The following is an 18,060-nucleotide window of genomic DNA, read 5'->3' as shown; positions in this document are numbered from 1 at the left end:
TGGTTTGCTGTCAGGGTCAATGCCAAGTGAGAGCCCTGCAGCCAGAGACAGCCTGCATCCCGCCCAGCATCCCTGGCCGGCGGCAGCGTCCCCCCGCCATGGCCCTGCGGCCGTACCCATGAAGAGGGGGGGCTCCTGCCCACCAGCCCAGGGGTTTTGCGGTGGGTGCGCCGGGTCTGCAAGGACAGTCCTCAGCTGCCCCAGGAGCTGCTGCTGGGAGGAGAGCGGCGCACAGACTGTGGGAAAGCTGGATCCAGCTTTTTTCAGGTTCCTTTTCCCTCCTGTTTCTACCTTCATTCCACGATTTTAACATTAAAAATTCACTCCCCAAAGGAAGGGGTGGAAGGCTTTCCTCACACACCTTACACCGCTGAAACTCCCCTGAGATCCCCCTCAACCCTGAAGCCCCGAGAGAGGCATTAAATCAGCGACGGCCGCCCCACCAACCTCCCCTCGCCCCACATCTACCTCCCCTCCCCTGGGCTGAATAGGGAGCATGAGAAACCAGGCCGGGTGGGGACGGCCCCGTGCCCCTCGCTTTCTTTCAGGATCAGTGTGTCTACGTGGCCGCTTGCGTTCCCCAAGGCCCTCTCCCCCCACAACACTGGGGGCTGTAATCTGGGGGCAGCAGGCTTGGAGATGGAGAAGAATGCGGGAACGAGGAGGGGGGAACGGGGACTGTCCCCTCCCGCCCCTGCCAGCGCCAAAGCCCCAAATTCTTAGACCTGGAGGAGTCACCACCAAATTCCATTCAACTGACAGAAAAGAAATCAAATCCTTTTAAAGAGAGCCCACTTTCCCCGCAAGAATGCTCCCTCGGCCTTTTGTTGCAGGGCTTTGCTTGCTCCCGGCAGCTCGAGGAAGCTGCTCCAATACATTAACCAGTTTAACTTGCTCGTGACCCCCTCTGCCCAGCGCACAATGAAGCTCTTCGCCCGCTTTTTTCCCCGGTTTCTTTTCAGGAGCTAAATCCCCCGCTGTTCTCCGCTCACTGCCTCTCTCGCTCAACCTTTCTCAGGCCTCTGCTTCAGCCCCGGGAAAATAATAACGCTTTGCATTTCTATAGCCCCCCGGCCCCGTGGGATCTCAAAGCGTGCTGCGCGATCCCATCGTGTCCCCCCCTGCCCTGCTGAGGGGACCCGCAGCCCTCCGAGGTGGAGGGGGAAAGCGATGCAGGGTCTGAGGCCACGGAGGGTGGATGGGGTTTGCAGCAGGTCCCGGCGTAGAGCTGTGCCAGAACTGGAACACGCTGGGGGACGATGGGGACGGGGACAGTTCAGCATCAGGAGATGCATCGTGAGCACCCATTGCAGGAGATTTAGTGCTGGGCAGAGAGGCACCGACGTGCTCCACTACCCACAGCCACCCCGATGGCACTGCCAGACCCTCTGCTGCAAGGACAGGAAGGTTTTATGTTCCCAGGGCGGTTCAAAAAACCCAACAGATGAAAAAAATGAGCCCTCGCGCTGGCCCTGAATAGCGGAGCCCGTCAGACAATGGGAAGTTAACCAAACCCGGCCCGGGGAGCGCAGAAGTCTGCCGCGGGGCGCTGCCGTTTTCCTACCAGTAATTGATGCAAAGGCTCTTTTGTGCTCTCAGAAAATCCCAGAAAGAAAAAAGCTGGGGGTGAGAGGGGGACCGTGGGCAGGATCTGGCTCCCCGGCCGCCCTCCTCCAACATCTCCCTCGCACACCTCGGCCATGCGGTTGGGGCAGCAGCCGTCCGGCCGCACGTCGGGGCCGAACCTCATTAAATACCCACAACAATACGACAGCGGCGAAGTCGGCGCCTGACAGAGCTTTTAACCCCTGTCCGACGAAGCGCGTAAATCGTTCTGGGCGGACAATGCAGCTTTGCAGCCCCGGCGCGGCGTTTCTCTCGGATGACCTGAACACTTTATTACTGGGGATTTATTAACCATTTTTAGCAGCCCTGAGAACCTGGCGGCCTCTTAGGAGACCACCTATCGAGCGCCGGGGTCAGGCTGCGAGTGGGGGCGATGCAGAGGGTTTAAACCAATTTAAACCGACCTAATACCGTGGTACGGCTGAAAGGGAGATGCCCCACGTGCAGCCCCAGCCTTGGGTCGGCACGGGGCTGAATCCAGCTGGCTCCAGTGGAAAACCAGTATGGGATTTTGGTGAGGTTAATTTGCAGTGGGAATGAGCTGGTGAGGTTCCTCTGCAAAGAGCATATCCCTGAGATTTGGGGGTCTAGGGCAGCGGGTTCTGGCTCGGACCCACCCCTGCAGAGCCGGGCAGGATGGGGAGCACACCATCACCCCTCAGCCACAGCCAGGCTCACCCTGCGGCGTCCCAGTGGGGTGAGTTACGGGCCATGTCCAAAATGAATTCCTTTTTGGGGGAGGAAGTGAGATGCCCCTCCCGGTCCAGCCTGGCACCCATCTGGCAGAGCAGAAGTGACACCGTCCCTCTCCCCCGGCCCTTGTATTTATGGGGCACTCAAATGTGTCTGGCGCTGGGGCTGCCCCGGTTAGGGTTAGGCTCTCTGCACCCAGAAGAGTGGCTGAATGCCAACGAACCTGGCACAGGGCGCTCCCAAGAGCACCCTCCCGGCGGCAGCCTCTGGCTCCCCACCCCTTGGGTACCATCCTGTGCCCACTGAGGGTAGGCAGGGTGACCGCTTACCCCTTCACCGTTTCCCCACGGGGGACAGTGCCTCGCTGGGGACGTCCACGTGGCAGACGAGGGCCGAGCCAGGAGGCCAGGCGCCCGGAGAGGAAACCTGCGGGGACACGGCCAGCGGCCGGACAGTCCCGGGGGAGTCTCGCTGCGGTGGGACAATGCCGCCAAAAGAACGGCTTCCCCCCGCTGCCGTGGCTCGCTGGCCCTGGTGCCAGGCTGAGCTGAGCGCCAGCCCCGGGAAGGGGGTTATGGGCAGCGCCGGGGGACTGGCCCTTGTGCCGGCGCTGGCGGCAGCACGGCAGCTTGGCAGATCCCACCGCATCGCTCGGGGACCGGCGGCACACAGAGCCCGTATTGTCGCTCGCCCCGCGGCGCCAGCCAGGACCCCAACATCTGGCCACGACGCGTGTCCCCAGCCAGCGCCGGGGCTGCGGGAGCGGGAGAGCAGCTGGTCGGGGGAAAAGTGCCTTTCCTCCCCCTTTGGCTCCTGGAGAAAGGGGCTCTTTCTTCATTCAGGGTTTTGCCGATCGGGCTTTTCAGCTGCCTCTCCAGCCGCGGTTGCTGTGCCATCGGGTTGGAGACAAAGGGCGCCTGAAAAAAAAGCAAATTGAGACTGGAAGGCTGGGTTCTGCAATAGCGGGAAGTGGGGAGTGTGGGATTCGGTTCCTGTGTTTGTACGGTCTGATTTTTTTTTTTTTTCTTTTATTATGGGAGGCTTCTTTGGCAGCACAGGTCTCTCCCCAGACATGGGCAGTGTCGTGCAAAAGCAAACCCCACAGCCTCCCTGAGCATTTCAAGCCTGGAGCCATGGTTCATGGGCTGACCAGGGGAATGTATAGCCTAAAATCAGAAGACAAATGCTGGGGCTTGCCTGAGGAAGCAGCTTCCCTGCTTTGTCCTGCCTGGTATTATGGTATTGTTTATCCAGTGCCAGAGATGAATGGAGCACGTGACAGCAGGAAAAATGCAAGTTGGACAAGGTCCCTGCCCAAAAATGCAGCAGCCCCTGATTATGGCATTACATTGCAGCCCAGGCCCAAACCCAAGTCCGCCTCCCTGTAGCAGCACACACGCTGGGAGAGAAAACCCCAAGAGCTCTCTGCCTGCAGAGGCAGAGGATAAGGGGGAAAAAGGCCCCGGGGTTTGGCGTCAGTAAAATAGCAGGTTGGTGGCACATCCCGGACCAGATTTCAACCCAGTTTTCCCTTGCAGCCACCACTTCTCCCACTGCCTGTCTGGAAAAACACTGTCTCATTTAACAAGGCATCATTATCACGGGGGGTGGGGGGGGCGGGCTTGCTTGGCATCCATGTAGCATTTATTTTCAGACACCCCAGCACCTTAGGGCTGCCCATCAGCACCAGCTCCAGAGCACGGTGCTCCACCCGGGATGGGGTTAGCCAGGTCTCGGAGTGTGTCCAGGTCTCCCTGAGGAGGGATGGGACAAGAACCCCCCAGCACCCCGTTCCCAGGTTTACCCACCAGACTGGAGCCTGGTGGAAGCGAGAGGAGTGCTGTGGTGTTTCGGGCGTTTTGTGTTGTTTTTTTTTTAATTATGCTTGGCCTCAGAAGGGGCTGACGGGAAACTGCCCTGAGTTTGGTCAGGCTGGTCGGCTTTCCGGTAACCTCTTGGACTCGGCTGTGAGCAAACCTCGGTGCGGGGCTCTGGGACGTGACGAGCTCTGAGGGGACGCGCCCGTTGCTGCCCATGGAGCAGCGAGCGGTGCTCCCGGCGTGCGGGGGGCTGCCGGCACCGGCCTACCCCCACCCCGCACCCTGCCCGCCACCGCCAGGGGCCCGGGCCTCGATGGGAGGGAAGGAGGAGCGGGCAGCCTGCCCGCACCCTGCCGTGCCCTCCCGGCCGTGGGCAAGGCACTGGCAGGAGATGAGTCGGCCGGGGCCGAGGGGCGGGCGGGCGCGGGGAGGGTGCTGGCGGAGAGGGCGCGGGGCAACGGAGCGGGCGCGGGCGGGCTGCGGGTAGAGCCGGGTGCGCGCTGCCCACGCCCCGCGTGGGCGCGGCCCCGGCTACGTCCCTCCCCGGGCGGGGCGGGGGCGGTTTAAAGGCGGTGGCGCGGCGGGGGCTGTCGGCCGTGGGGCGGGCGGAGCGCGGCCGGCGGCGGCGCGGCGAGGCGAGGCGAGGAGCGGGGCGGCGAGGAGCGGGGCGGCGGGAGGATGCTGAAGAGCTGCGGGAGGAAGCTGCTCCTGTCCCTCGTGGGCTCCATGTTCACCTGTCTCCTGGTGCTCATGGTGGAGCCGCCGGGGAGGCCGGGGCTGGCGCGGGGGGAGGCCGGCGGGGCGCAGCGGGCGCTGCAGAGTCTGGGGGCGGCGGCGGCGGCGGCCCCCCCGGCGGCGCAGGGTCCCCCCGCTCTGCGCAGCTTCGCCGACTACTTCGGGCGGCTGAGCCGGGCCCGGCGGGAGCTGCCCGCCGCCCCGCCGAGCCCCCCGCGGCCGCCGGCCGAGGACATCTCCCCCCGCGATGTCTTCATTGCCGTCAAGACCACCAAGAAGTTTCACAAGGCGCGGCTGGAGCTGCTGCTCGACACCTGGATCTCCCGCAACCGCGACATGGTAAGGGGACGGGGACGGTCCCCGCCGCCGGCCGCGGTGGGATGACACGGGCTGGGCTGCAGCCCACGGGTGTCAGCCGCGGTCCCGGGCGTGCGGGGTCTGTGGGGTGCTGTGGCCTGGCAAATGCCACCCCTCCTTTCCGCTCCCCCCTCCCATACCGCTGAATAGGGGAGTTACTTCGAGGCTGTCTGGAGCTAGCTGTGTTCTCAGAAGGGTGAAATGCAGCGCTGCGGGGTGAGTTTGGGAGGTGAGTGATGGAGGGAGCCTGACCTGGGCTCCTCGCAGTCGGCAGCCCCCCAAAATGCTGCTCTGGGGTCCTTCCTGCTGAGCGGCTCCCATCACAGAGCTTCAGGGCAACTGCTTTCTACCGGGGAAACTGAGGCATGATGCAGGGATGCAACCCAATCCACTGGTGCCTGATGTGGGGTCAGGTCTCCACGGGTGCCCTCCTGGAGTGGAGGGCCGGGCTGTGGGTGAGGTCTGGCAGGGACTCACGGGGTGCCAGCAGGTGGGTTGCCCAAAGGACACCTGGTTTAGCAGCCCAGGGCTGGGAGAACACTGGGATGTGCTGAGGCTCTTGCTCCCCTTGCCAGGAGCTGGGCAGGACTGGAGTGGCTGGGGGGTCTTGCAGGTCTGCTCTGGCTTGCCTGCATCAGAGCAGTTGCAGCTAGTCTAATTCCTGACCTTCCTGATGTCCTGCCCTGAGCCCTGGCAGTCCCTTACTCTGTCCTTCAAGTACTGAAGCAAAATTGAAAAGAAAAAAAAAGCTGTTTCCTTAGGAAATGTGCTTTGCCATCTGCTCTTAAGACGCTTTTTCTCTCCTTAGACAGCTTCCCAAGTAAGTTATGCCTGGTCCTAACCTTTCCATCCTACTGTCTTCACGTGTTTCCTCCTGGCCTGGAATTGTGTTTCTTGCTTGCAAACTTTTTGTTGGGTTTGTTTTTTGGGTTCGTTTCCTCCCAGCCTCCCCCACCGCCCTGAAATCTGAAGTGGTTGTGGGGGGGATCGACCTGCCCCTGCCTCCTTCATCCGAGTCTGCCAGACCCCATGGGGTCTTGGGTCTTGCAATTTACCCCAAGCATTAGCTTAATCCCCCCCCCCCCAGTCTTGTCCCTTTTTTTTCTCAGATCCCCTGGGCTTGGCAGTGTCTGCCATCTCTCCCTGGTACAGTTATTTAATGGAAACCTCTTTTATGCTCTGCTGTCACTGTGAAGGGGGTGGCAAGTGGTGGTGGGGGAAAATGCTCTTTGAGCACCTACAGATGATCCTGGGAATGGCTGCTCGCTCTCTTTTTTTTTTTCCTCCCCTCCTCCTCCTTGTGAAGCTCCGGCTTTCTTCTGGAGGTTTTTTTCTTCTTGTGCTTCGTTTGTCCGTTTGGATTCCCAGAGACCCGAGGCTCGGCTCTCACGCTGTCCCCCTGGGCAAGCTAACAAAGCCCCTTTTCTCCCGGTGCAGAGAAAAGGCTTCGCAGCCTCTTGTGTGGCACTTTCCATGGGAACGGGGGAGCTGGAGCCGGCAGTGTCCAGGTCAGGTTGCCTAGAGATGAGGGCCATGAAGCCAGGGGGGCCGCAGCCCGGCGAGGTGCCCGCCTGACAAGCCAAGCCGCTGAGTGACGGCTCTTGTACAACACTTGAGGACAAGGAGCTGCCGAGAGAGCTGGAGGTGGCACGAACTCCTGCGGAGCAAAGCGAGGGCTGGGGGGACACACATGGAGGCAGAGGGGATGGAACCGCGCTGCTGGTGGCGATTGGCTCCAGTCTTCCCACGCTGACCTGGCCGCCATCTCTGGGAAGCTTTTGAGGCACTCTGGGCTCCCCCAAACTTGGCATCAAGTTGGGGGTTTTTGCCTGATGAGTGCAGGATTGGTGCCGTGGGGCTCCTCTCTCTTGCTTCCCTGTCCGGGGATGTCTGTGCAGTTCCTGCATCCCCTCCTCGCCTGGCCCCATGCTTTCTGCCCCAGGAGGGTGGTGTGGTGACAGCAGGGTGCTGCCTCTGCTCAAACGTCTCTCTTGGTCTGAGTCAGGCCCGTCTCTGCTCATCCAGCCCCTCTCTTGCTCGTTTTGCTAACGGCCCCTGAGCACATGTGCCGCCTCGCCAACACGGGGAAGTTCCTGCCCAAGGGCTGAGAATCCCCTGTGCCCGATGCCACATCTCTCCTTCCCCTGACCCTCTTCTCCCATCAAACCCACACCTCCCTCTAGGCTGCTCCTTGGCCAGGCACCTCTCTGGGGAGGAGGGATGCAGGCACTGACAAGAAGGGGTTAAATCCAGCAGGTAACTCCAGGCTGGACCCTGGCAGACAGGGGGGAATAGCTATTGTGTCCTTCCTTGGCTGCTCTTTGTTCTGCCCACAATAGTCCCTGCTTCCTGCCCTCTGTCCCCTCCGAGACCCTGCAAGGGGCACCCCCTCCTCCTTCCTGCTTCTCTCTGCATGGGGAGGGCAGATCCCTATTCCCTTCTAAATCTGCTCCCTGGCTTGCACAATCCAGGCCGGACAAGCTGCAGTTGGAGGAGAGCTATGGCTTTTCCCCGCCTTGCTTTGGGGAGAGTTTCCAGCTGTCTCGGTATCCTTAGGATGCTGGACTGCAGTCTGGGGAAACTTTGCACTTGAAAGAAGAGAGGGGAGGAAAATGGCCATTAGGCAGAAATCCTGGACAGGAGTGAGTCCAAACCCACTGGTTTCCTGCTGAGTCGGGTGATCTGCAGTGGCAGAGTTGCACAAGAAACCTCCCCTGTCCCTCGGGCACCCCGAAGGCGGCCGGGCGGCTCGGCACACGCTGCGGTGCCCGCAAGGGGTCTGGGCTGGGCTGCCGTCCCACCAGCGTGGGATCCGCTGGCTTCCTCCAGCGCGGCACGATAATTGTAGGCTTTGAAAAATTCCTGCTCTCCAGGCAGAGGGAATGGATTTGCCTTCGGGAGAGCACGCTCCTCTGATGGTGGCTCCCAAATTCCTCTAGCACCTTGGCCAGGGTCCCCAGCCTTCAGGTGGCCATGGTGGAGCATGCCAGCATGCCAGTCCCACTTGGGCTCCCACCGGAGTGCCTGGGACCATGGGGGCTGCTCATCCCAAACCAGCTCCGTGGTGCAGCTGGCTCTCCCCTGACAAGCCCCGGGCTGTGCACCAGGGCCTGCTGAGTGCTGCTGAACTCAGCTCATGTGTGAGGGTCCTTCCCTGCTGCCCCCCCTCCCTGGACAGCCTGTGTGGTTTTAAGGGGTGGGGGGCCCTTAATTGCCTGCCCCAAATGATGCCGCCGTCCTTGTCCATAAAAGCCCCGGAGCCGGTGAGCGGCGCGCGTGGAGCGCCAGGCGGGAGGGTGGGGGACCCTCGCCGCACAATGAGCTCATTGTTTGCGAGGAGGTTATTAAAAAATTATAGCATTTAAAATTACAGCGGAGGATTCTTCCTCTTGCCGAAAGGAGCGGGGGGAGGAAGGGCCTGCGGCCTTGCAAGCCGCTTCCCTGCCTCTGCGGGTCCCAGCCCCGGGATGCCTGTGCCAGCACGGACCCTCCTGTCCTGGGGAAAGCCATGGGAGCAGGGACACTGCCACCGCAGGGACGCTGCCATTGCGCTGCTCCCAGCCCCTGAAGCCAGGTGGGGATTTTCCCCCCTAGCCCCCCCGGGCTGAAGGGCAAACATCAGCTGCGGGGGACACAAAGCCAGTCAGGGACCTGCTCCAGCAGCATCCTCGCCCTGGAGCCCCTTGCCCAGCTGGGGGCTGAGCCCCCCCAGCACCTCTTTGCTGCCTCCTTCGCCCTGCACTCAAGTGGGATGGGTGCTTCCCCCTCATCCTCGGGGTGAACGGGGGGGTGTGGAGGCGGGTGCTGTGCTGCCCCGTCCTCTCCCAGCACGAGGAAGTGAGACATGGCGCGGGGGCAGGATTTGTGCGCTGCAGGGTCACGGGGCTGCCTGCCTGGCCGAGGTTCCCCTTTGCGGCGGGCGTGCTGACAGGGGTGGTGGGGAGGGTGGCTGGCGCGGGGTCTGCTGGGCGTCTGTCACCCCGGGAAGCCGCTGGGCCGCTCGGCAGGGGGGCAGGATGACCCTGGGGTGGCCCCGGCTGGTGGGACGCCTTGCGCAGCACCCAGCCGGGAGCAACCCACGAGCTGGGTCGGTGAAGGGGGAAATGAGTCACAGCGAAAGGAGAAATGAAGGGGAGAGCAAAAAATGAGGGGGGAAAAAAAAAAAAAGAAATGGGTCCTCCCCCAGGAGGAGGTGGGGGGCTGCCGGCAGCTGCCTGGCTCCTTGCAGGCAGCTCTGGGGGGCTGACCCCATTCCAGCCATAGGGACCTCGGGTCCCGTACGTGGGGGCCGCGCATTGTGCGGGGCCGTGTGGAGCGGTGGCAGCTATTGTTCAGGAGGGATTTGGCATCCTGTGTTTCTTGAAGCTGCAGTTTTGAGAACAATGAGGTTTCCTGCAGGGGCTGGGGGGGGCAGTGGGCCCTTCCTCTCTTGCACCCCACAGGAAAAGTTACTGCAGGGGGGGCCAAGAGGTCCTGGCACCCCTTGGTGGCACGGCTGGCATGGGGGCCGAGTGGGGGAGAGGTGGAGGGGAGTGGGCGTAAGGGCTCGGGGTGCTTTCCGCCTGGGAGAGGGGTGGGGGCTGGCCCTGCTGCGGTTGGGTCTGCGGTTGGTAGGTGACAGCTCGGTTGCCATGTCCCATCCCACTGCAAAGCAGGCGCTGCCCTGGCGCCCAGCGCCTTGCACCGGGGATGCCAAAGGCTGGTCCGTGGCTTTTCCATGGTACAAGGACACAGTGTTTTCTTGTCCCCCACCTTTCCAGGTCTATCCCCTCCCAAGCTCGGCCGGCACCTCTGCTCCTCTCCCCTGCAGCCCCAGGGCGAGGAGGCTGCGCAGGAAGGGCGCAGCTCCTCTCCAAGAAATGCGGACAAATTAAAAAATAGTGCCTTCAATTTTTTTTAGTTTTAATTGAGTGTTGTGGTGGGTCTGGGGGGGAGGTGGGGAACCGGCAAGGCCCCGGTAGCCCCTGTGGGGTGACGCGCAGGGCTGTGTGCCCTGTCCTGGTCCCTACGGTGCCGCCTGGTCCACCCGCACCAGGAGAATTACAGGGGTGGACGGGGGGAGCGGCCAGAGGGAAGATGCCTCGGTAGGATGAAGCCTTTCGATGCGGGCAAGTAATAAACAATTGTCCCTGTGGTCTATTTATAGCAACTGAGCCGGAGGATTAGTTGCAGGGTTATTTTTGGAGCGGCTGAAGGCACAGTTGCTGGACGGCGTTTCTGAGCTAATCAAGCAAACATTTTCTGTCTCGCCTGTGCGAAGGCTGCGTGTTCCCCACCTCCCCTGTCCCCCTCCAGTGGGGCTGGAGCCTGGGGGGATAAACTGGGGCACCACGTGTCTTGGGGTGGATGAGAAAGGGCTTGTAATGGGGTTGTCTTGAGCATTCTTGGATGGTCTCCCCCTCCCCTGGGTCAGCTTGTACCCCCAGCAGCTGCCTGAACCTGCCCCTGCCAAGCACCTGGGGGAAATGGGGACCAGCAGCAAGATGTCGGCTGGACCCCACATCGGCTGGGGTGATGTCCTGCTCCTCCACACACAGCACTGACTGTGTCCCAGGGCCACGATGGCCACGGGCATCCTTGGCCCTGCAGCCGATGGGCTAATGTCTCCATCCCCCAGCTGTCCCCTCCTCACCCGTGGGTTCCTCCATCCCCTAACCCTTTGCTCAAGGCCTTCCTGACCCTTGGGGGGACTGACCTCTGTCCCTCCCCAAAAGCTGGGCTGCACAGCAGGCTGTGCATTTGTGAGAACTTGCCTTCCCACCTCCTTCCATCCTTTTCTTTTTTCTTTTTCTTTTCTCCTTTTCAAGCCCAAAAGGTCACTTGTAGCCCCGTCCCTGGGAACGCGCCTTCCTCCCCTTCCATTCAGCCTTCCTGCAAATCTGGGCTCTCCCTGCTCGGGACCTGAGCAAACACGGCCCGGCCGGGTTAACCAGCGCAGCTGTATGCTAATGACCGCCGCTGCCCGCTTAACTCTCCTCCGCTGAGTAAAGTCAACCCCGCTATTGTACCCACCTCCTCAAACAAACCACAAAACCCCAGCGCGTTCCCGGGGCTGGCCGGCTGCGGGGTGGCACCCAATTTCCAGTTCACTTGTAATTCATCATCCCCAGCGTTTGAGCTCCATCATCCCCCCTCCGCCGCCTCCTGCCTTCCCCCCCCCCCCAACCCTTTTGTCTTTCTTCCTTTGCCCTTTTGTGCACGTCTGGTTTTTAATAGCGCTTGGCAGCTGGTTGTGGTTTCTGTCCTCCAGCTTTGTTTGCTGCCCGCTGATTGATGGCGATGCCTTTCCCACCCTCCCGCTTCTCGCCCTTCCCCAAATCCCAGGCCAACAGCAGCTCCCCCCACCCGAGTCCTCCTTCCCGGGCAGCATATGCCAGGAATTAGCTGTGTAAATAGAGGAGGGCAGCCGGGGTGCCCGGGGAGGAGGTAGGGTGCTGCCAGGCATCGTGGGGGCCATGTCAGGGTGGGCAGTGAGGGACCATCCCCTCCTCGGGGCTGGGGAGATGCACCCACTGGCACCAGCTCAGCCACCCTGGGGTGGGACAGGGAGCAGAGAGGAGCCGTGGGGGTGTTGTGCAAGCGGCCGGGGACGGCCACGTGCTGTTGACACAGGTGGGGACGCGGTTGGCAGCCGGCGTCGCGGGCAAGCACACCTGCCTGGGCTGGGAGAGCTGCCGGGCGGCGGTTTCGGCATCCCTGGCCGCACGTGCCGGCCTCGCTGGCTGCAGTCTGAAGTCCCTGCTCAGACCGAGCCGCGCTCTGCACCCTCTCCCCATCACCCGCTCCTCTCCGCACACCCGCCTCGTGCTGGGGACGGCCCTCGCGTCGCCCGAAATCCTCCTGCCTGCCGCTGCCCCAGGGAAAAGGCGGGAGGATGGGGATGCTCAGCGCGGGCGCTGGGGTTTGCACCGCGGTGAGGCACGGCGTTGCGCGCCGTGTGCTGCCGGAACGGCAGAGGCTGCGTCGCGGGTTTGCCTGGCTCTCTGGTGCTGCTCTGGGTTTTAGCGAGGAGGAAGAAGTCACCACCGGTGCCCCGGCAGGACCGATCCCCGGTGCTGCCCAGCTGTGCCGGGTGCTGTCCGGAGCTGTGTGGCCTTGACTCCTCAGTCCTCAAAGGTGCCTCGTCTTCTCTTTCAGACTTTCATCTTCACGGACGGGGAGGATGAGGAGCTGAAGAAGCAAGCACGTGAGTCTGCGGCCCTTGTCCCTTTGCATATGTGACCAGCCAGGTTCCCTGAGGAGCTGCCACCTGAGGAGCACGGCTGGTGTGGAGTCTGCCCCGGGAACTCCGAAAAAATGGTCAAAATGACACCAGCTAGACACTAATCTCATGAGCCCTTGCCATAGAGACCTGGGCTGAGAACAAGGCAACTTGTTTCACTGATGGTGCCTAAAGCATGCTCTGCCTGGGAGCCCCAGCTGGGGATGGTTTCCTTCCCAGTCAGCCCAGCCCATCTCCTGCATGGTGCTGCCGAGGAGCACGCTAACGGCGTGGGGTGACTTTGCACCAGTTTGTCCCTGGGGCGAGCTGGGACAGATGGGCAAGGACGTCAGGGTTTCATGGGAGCATTTCCCTGGCAGCCGCTCCCCGGGACCAGGGTCAGCTTGGTCTATTCTCCCCATGCAGATGACTCCTTTTCAGGCCGGGAAGGAATTGCCTTTGAGTTGGGCAAGCAAATAACAGGTGACTGCTGCGGGAAAAAGCAGCGGGAATAGGGCAGGATCTTGGCTATCATGTCCTGGGCGGAGAAGCCAGCTCACAGACCCTCCCTTGCTCCCGAGGTGGCTGGTACATGGCCCTGGCACGGGCAAAGTGCTGTACGGTGGCATCGTGCACATGGGATACGGTTCAACCCTGATGCATCTGCTGCATCCGCATTCCTTGCTCATCCCTTCCCTTGTCTCATGTGGACCCAAAAGCCATTCCCCCAGAAATTCATCCTTTGCCCAGAATGATGTGGCACAGAGGCCACTGAGCATCAGGGACATCCATGGGGTTTCCCTGGTGCCCCTGGAATGTGCGCGGTGAAGCGTCACCGTTCGAGCGCGCGGGGCAGTGTGGGATTCCCCCAAAGCCGGGCTTTGACCCTCGTCTCTTCCCGCAGGAAACGTCATCAACACCAACTGCTCGGCCGCCCACAGCCGCCAGGCCCTGTCCTGCAAGATGGCCGTGGAGTACGACAAGTTCATCGAGTCGGGCAGAAAGTAAGCCGTGCCCGGGGCTGCGGGGGGGACGGCGGGGCTGTGAGGGCAGGGGACGGTGCGCGCAGGGGCCGTTGGCATTTTTGGGGCTGTATCTCAGCGTGGGGTCTGGGCAGCTGCCCCGGCCTGGCATGACACCGCTGCCGCCGCAGGTGGTTCTGCCATGTGGATGATGACAACTACGTGAACGTGCGGACGCTGGTGAAGCTGCTCTCCAGCTACCCCCACACGCAGGACATCTACATCGGGAAGCCCAGCCTGGACCGACCCATCCAGGCTACGGAGAGGATCAGCGAGAACAAGATGGTGAGAGGTTGGGGCTGGCTTAATGTGGGCCGGGGTTTGCTCCCTGGTCAGCAGGAGGAGGTCTCACTGCCGTTGCTTCCCCTCTCTCGCAGCACCCTGTGCATTTCTGGTTTGCCACGGGCGGAGCGGGGTTTTGTATCAGCCGGGGGCTGGCGCTGAAGATGAGCCCGTGGGCCAGGTAAGAGCGTTGGCCTCGCTCTCCCGTGGGGACTCGTGATGGTCCCAGTCAGGCACAGAGCGGCGATGACATCTTTGGGGTGAACGTTGGACCATGTCCTACCAACCTTGCTCTCTTTGCCTTGCTGGGGGTTTCTGCAGGGGGCTTGGAAGCAAGCTGGGAAGGACCTCGATTCCCCCTAATTGACTTTTAATTAGAGCTGGGCACCCACTGGCCAAGCCCAGACCCCACGGGGTGGCCACGTTCCCCCGGGCTTTGCTCCTCTGCAGCTGCTCTCTGTCTCCCCGCAGCGGGGGCCACTTCATGAGCACTGCGGAGAAGATCCGCCTGCCCGACGACTGCACCATCGGCTACATCATTGAGTCTGTGCTGGGGGTGAAGCTCATCCGGAGCAACCTCTTCCACTCACATCTGGAGAACCTCCACCAGGTGCCCAAGACAGAGATCCACAAACAGGTATCCCTGTCCTGATGCCCTGGGGTGGATGGAGGGGTTGGAGCGGAGGGTACCGTCATCTCGTTTCGTGTTGTCACCTAAAAATTGGGCATCGTGGCTAAGATATTGATTGACGCGTGACCAAGATGTCAGTGGAGGGGGAAAGGCCCACCAGTCCACCCCTGCGAGGCGACACACAGCGTGACCGGAGGCTGTGGGAAGTGGGGTGAATTTTGCAGCCCCCCCCAAGCCCCTGCTCAATCCCGATGGCCACGTCGGCCGCTTCCCCCCGCAGGTGACACTAAGCTATGGCATGTTCGAAAACAAGCGCAACTCCATCCACATGAAGGGAGCCTTCTCTGTCGAGGATGACCCGTCCAGGTGAGATGGGGAGACCCGTCCCCCCCAAGCCAGTGTGCCGCAGGGCCGCCGCCGCCCCGTGCTCAGCATCGCTCCTCTCCTCCGCAGGTTTCGCTCCGTGCACTGCCTGCTGTACCCCGACACGCCGTGGTGCCCCGCCAACGTGGTTTACTAGGAGACACGTGTCCCCTCCAACCTCGTCCCGAATTTCCCCGGTATCCGACGGGCGTGCGGGACCTGCGTGCGGGTGTGTCGGTCTGGCCTCGCCGCGAGGCGGATGGACGGACGGATGGACGTCGTTGCTGTGGTATTGCACAGTGTGTGTGTACTGAAGGCTGCTGTGCGGCCCCTTGTCCCCTGCCCTGCCTGCCCTGTGCCCGGCTGCCCGGTGGAGAGGGACGGGTCCTGAGCACTTAACCCTTCGGCACCCCCGCGGCGCTGGCGGGCCCCACGCCATGCGTGGGGAGTGACCGCAGGCGCTGGGCTCTGCCTCCCCCGGGCTTGCTTCTCCTTTTTTTTTTTTTTTTTCCCTTTCAAATGTTAAGTAAGTTTTTTGGTGTGTGCCTCCCCCCACCCTGTTGTCTCTACCCCCCACCCCACTCCCGAAACCCCTCACCCACCCCATCCTCTCTCCCAGCCCCAAAATCTCAGCAGCGAAGCTCCGGCTCCCGATTTGGCCAGCGGGTTTTGCTCCGCGGCTCGGCAGGCAGGCAGAGGGCAGGCAGGCAGAGGGCAGGCAGAGGGCAGGCAGAGGGCAGGCAGAGGGCAGGCAGAGGGCAGGCAGGGGAAGCCTCCTGGCCACGGCGAATGCCACTCCAGGGTGCTGCAAAGCTGCTGGGTGCTCGATGGCCGCACTGGAGGGAGACGGAGGGGTGGGCTGCGAGCCTGGCATGGTCTCAGCTCCATTTCCCGGAGTTCCCCCCGTCTGGCTGAACTGTTGCCAGCAGCGTCGATCTATGCACTATCTATAGACTAATGCAAAGACTTTCTATAAATATGGGGGGCAGGAGGAGGGCTTTTCCAGAGCCGCCCGTGTACAGGGTCTCCCTTCAGCGCTGCCTCCCTGCCTGCTTGCGGGCCGGCCGCAGGCAGCAGTTGCAGGCAGGCTGAGCACCTTTGCAAAGGAGCACTTCGAGGTCCGGCTGGGTGCTGCTGGGGTGGCCAGAGCACCCTAGAGGCGCCCAGCCAGACAGGCACCCACCGCGGGCAGGCAGTGTTTCCCAGCCCGGCCGTCGCTCTCTCCCTGCCCAGGAGCTGGGGAGGGATTGAGCTGGGAAGGGAGAGGGACCCCGCACCCCCGGCCACCCTGCCTGCCACCCTCAGCCCTGCCCCCGGGGTAAGCAGGCTGAGCCGGAGCCGAACGTTTCCAACCCGAAGCTGAGTGAAAATAGCCCATAATGGGTGCGTTGTAAATATGTTATTATTGCGCCAGTATTTTTTTTACTGTGCCTTTTTAAAAAAAAACAAAAACAAAAACAAAAACAAAACAAAACAAAAAAACACATTGAGAATTATGTAGATTTTAAAATGCTTTTTATACATTTTCTGTGGATCGGAAAAAAAAAAAATCCCCAACCTCCTGATAATCTGTTTAAGAAAGAAAAAAAAATTTGCCATGTCTTGTAACTATCACTTACCTTAATTTATATGTTCCAGTATCTGGAATATCACTCTGTGCTTTTTGTAACTAGGATGTGTTTAAAGCAATAGATGTGGGATGGGGAACCAGCACGGACAGTGTGTTCTCAGGGACTTGAACCCAGTTGCTGCCACGGAGTCCCCGTGGGAGCTATCACCAATAAAGCAGCTTTTTTGCTGACCACAGTCACCTGGTTGTGGGCTCTGGCGTCTCTTTACGGATGGGCTGCGCTGAACACCCCGTGTTCCCCCCACGGATGTTATCGCCTCTAACGAAGCTCTCGGGGATGCACCGAGGATGGATTGCGCCTGCATCCCTCTCTTTTCCCACGGGTACCGAGATCCACCGGCCATTTGCATCCCAGGTCGCAAGGGTCCTCTCCTCCTCCCCCTCCCCAAAAGGCTCCGGAGGGGCTTGGCGCCTTGGGGCTGGCTTTTCCCAGGCTCCGGGGTGGGAGCGGAGGCGGCGGGGGCAAGGTGCGAGCCGGTTGTTAGCAGGGTGCTGTTAACAGCCGGCGGGCAGGCGTGTGCGTGGGAAGGTTGGGGGCTGCGGGGGGCCGAGCCTCTCCCCAGCCCTCCCGTCGCCTTCTCTGCTGCCGTTTCAGCCGACACCGAGCACCCACCTGCCGGTAACAAGCCCCGACTTTCACGGGCTGTGGCAATAGCTGAGGATCCGCCTCCCTTCCTAAACCCAGCCTTGTTTGCGCCGCACCGGTACCGGCTTTCGCCTGTGCCATCCCACCCCCCGCCTTCCTCCATACCAGCATCTTTTTTTGTTTTCTTTTTGAGGCACGCTTACTTTACAGTTTCGCTTGAATCTTTGGGTTATCAGGGGTTGGCCTTGCTAAAAATACAGCCTGGCAGGAAGTCAGCATGTGCTAAAGCAACATCCCCCCCAACACCCCCTCACCCTTCAGCCCCAAAAGTCCCCCAAACCCTGCAGCCTTTGGGCTGCTGGGGGCGGGGGGAGCTCTGTATCCTGCCCTGGGGAACTGAGCATCGCCCTGACCCAGCTCCCCCAAAAAAAGCCACAGGCATCCAAAAAGCTCCCTGGAGAAAGGGGAGGGGGACAGCAAGTCCTGCAAAGCTGCCTTCCCCAGCACACCTTGGCTGGGGCCAGGGAGGGTGCGGTGGGTGCAGCATTTGGTGCCTCTCGGCCCCCCCGGCGTGCGGTCAGCGAGGGGGAACTGCGTCAGGCGCAGGAAGCCGTGCCACCCACCGCTCGCCCGCGGATTTTCCTATTGCTCACGGGGCCACGGTTTCAGCAGCGCGGGCGCTTCCCGGCAGCGGTGCTGTCACCCCTTCTGCAGGCTGGCCCTCCCTTGGCCCCCCCGGGCGGGAGGGGGAGATGCAGCCAGAATGGGGCAGCACCCGTCTCACCCGGGCAGGGATGGGTGCTGGGGGGCCTGTTTACTGCAAAACAGCCCAAATCGCGTGTTAAGTGTCCACCAAGGCACTGGGGACCCAGGGGCTGTGGCACGGGGCTGGGATGCTGCTGCAAGGAGCCGGAGCCCCTTGGCAGGGGTAAAGGCTGGGGGTGCTGGTGCAACACCTGGAGGGCGCTTAAAAAATAAAATAAAATAAAATAAAATAAAATAAAATAAAATAAAATAAAATAAAATAAAATAAAATAAAATAAAATAAAATAATTAAAATAAATTAAAAAACACCCCACTGAGCCTTCAGGAGCAGAGGCAGGCAGCACACCAG

General features: G+C 61.3%; 1 protein-coding gene across 1 annotated transcript; it reads left to right on the top strand.

Moving 5' to 3' along the window:
- Positions 1–4,326: 4,326 nt before the first annotated feature.
- On the top strand, positions 4,327–15,488 carry LFNG (LFNG O-fucosylpeptide 3-beta-N-acetylglucosaminyltransferase). The gene is made up of 8 exons (XM_082006608.1): positions 4,327–5,213; positions 12,369–12,417; positions 13,337–13,436; positions 13,586–13,739; positions 13,832–13,917; positions 14,208–14,373; positions 14,648–14,733; positions 14,821–15,488. The coding sequence occupies exons 1-8, from the start codon at positions 4,818–4,820 to the stop codon at positions 14,885–14,887; spliced, it is 1,104 nt and encodes a 367-aa protein (XP_081862734.1). The 5' UTR covers positions 4,327–4,817; the 3' UTR covers positions 14,888–15,488.
- Positions 15,489–18,060: the final 2,572 nt, after the last annotated feature.

The sequence above is a fragment of the Phaethon aethereus genome (assembly GCF_964289735.1).
Source record: "Phaethon aethereus genome assembly, chromosome: 15".
NCBI lineage: Eukaryota > Metazoa > Chordata > Aves > Phaethontiformes > Phaethontidae > Phaethon > Phaethon aethereus.
The sequence above is the reverse complement of the archived record's forward strand: the minus strand, read 5'-3'. Positions and strand labels throughout refer to the sequence as shown.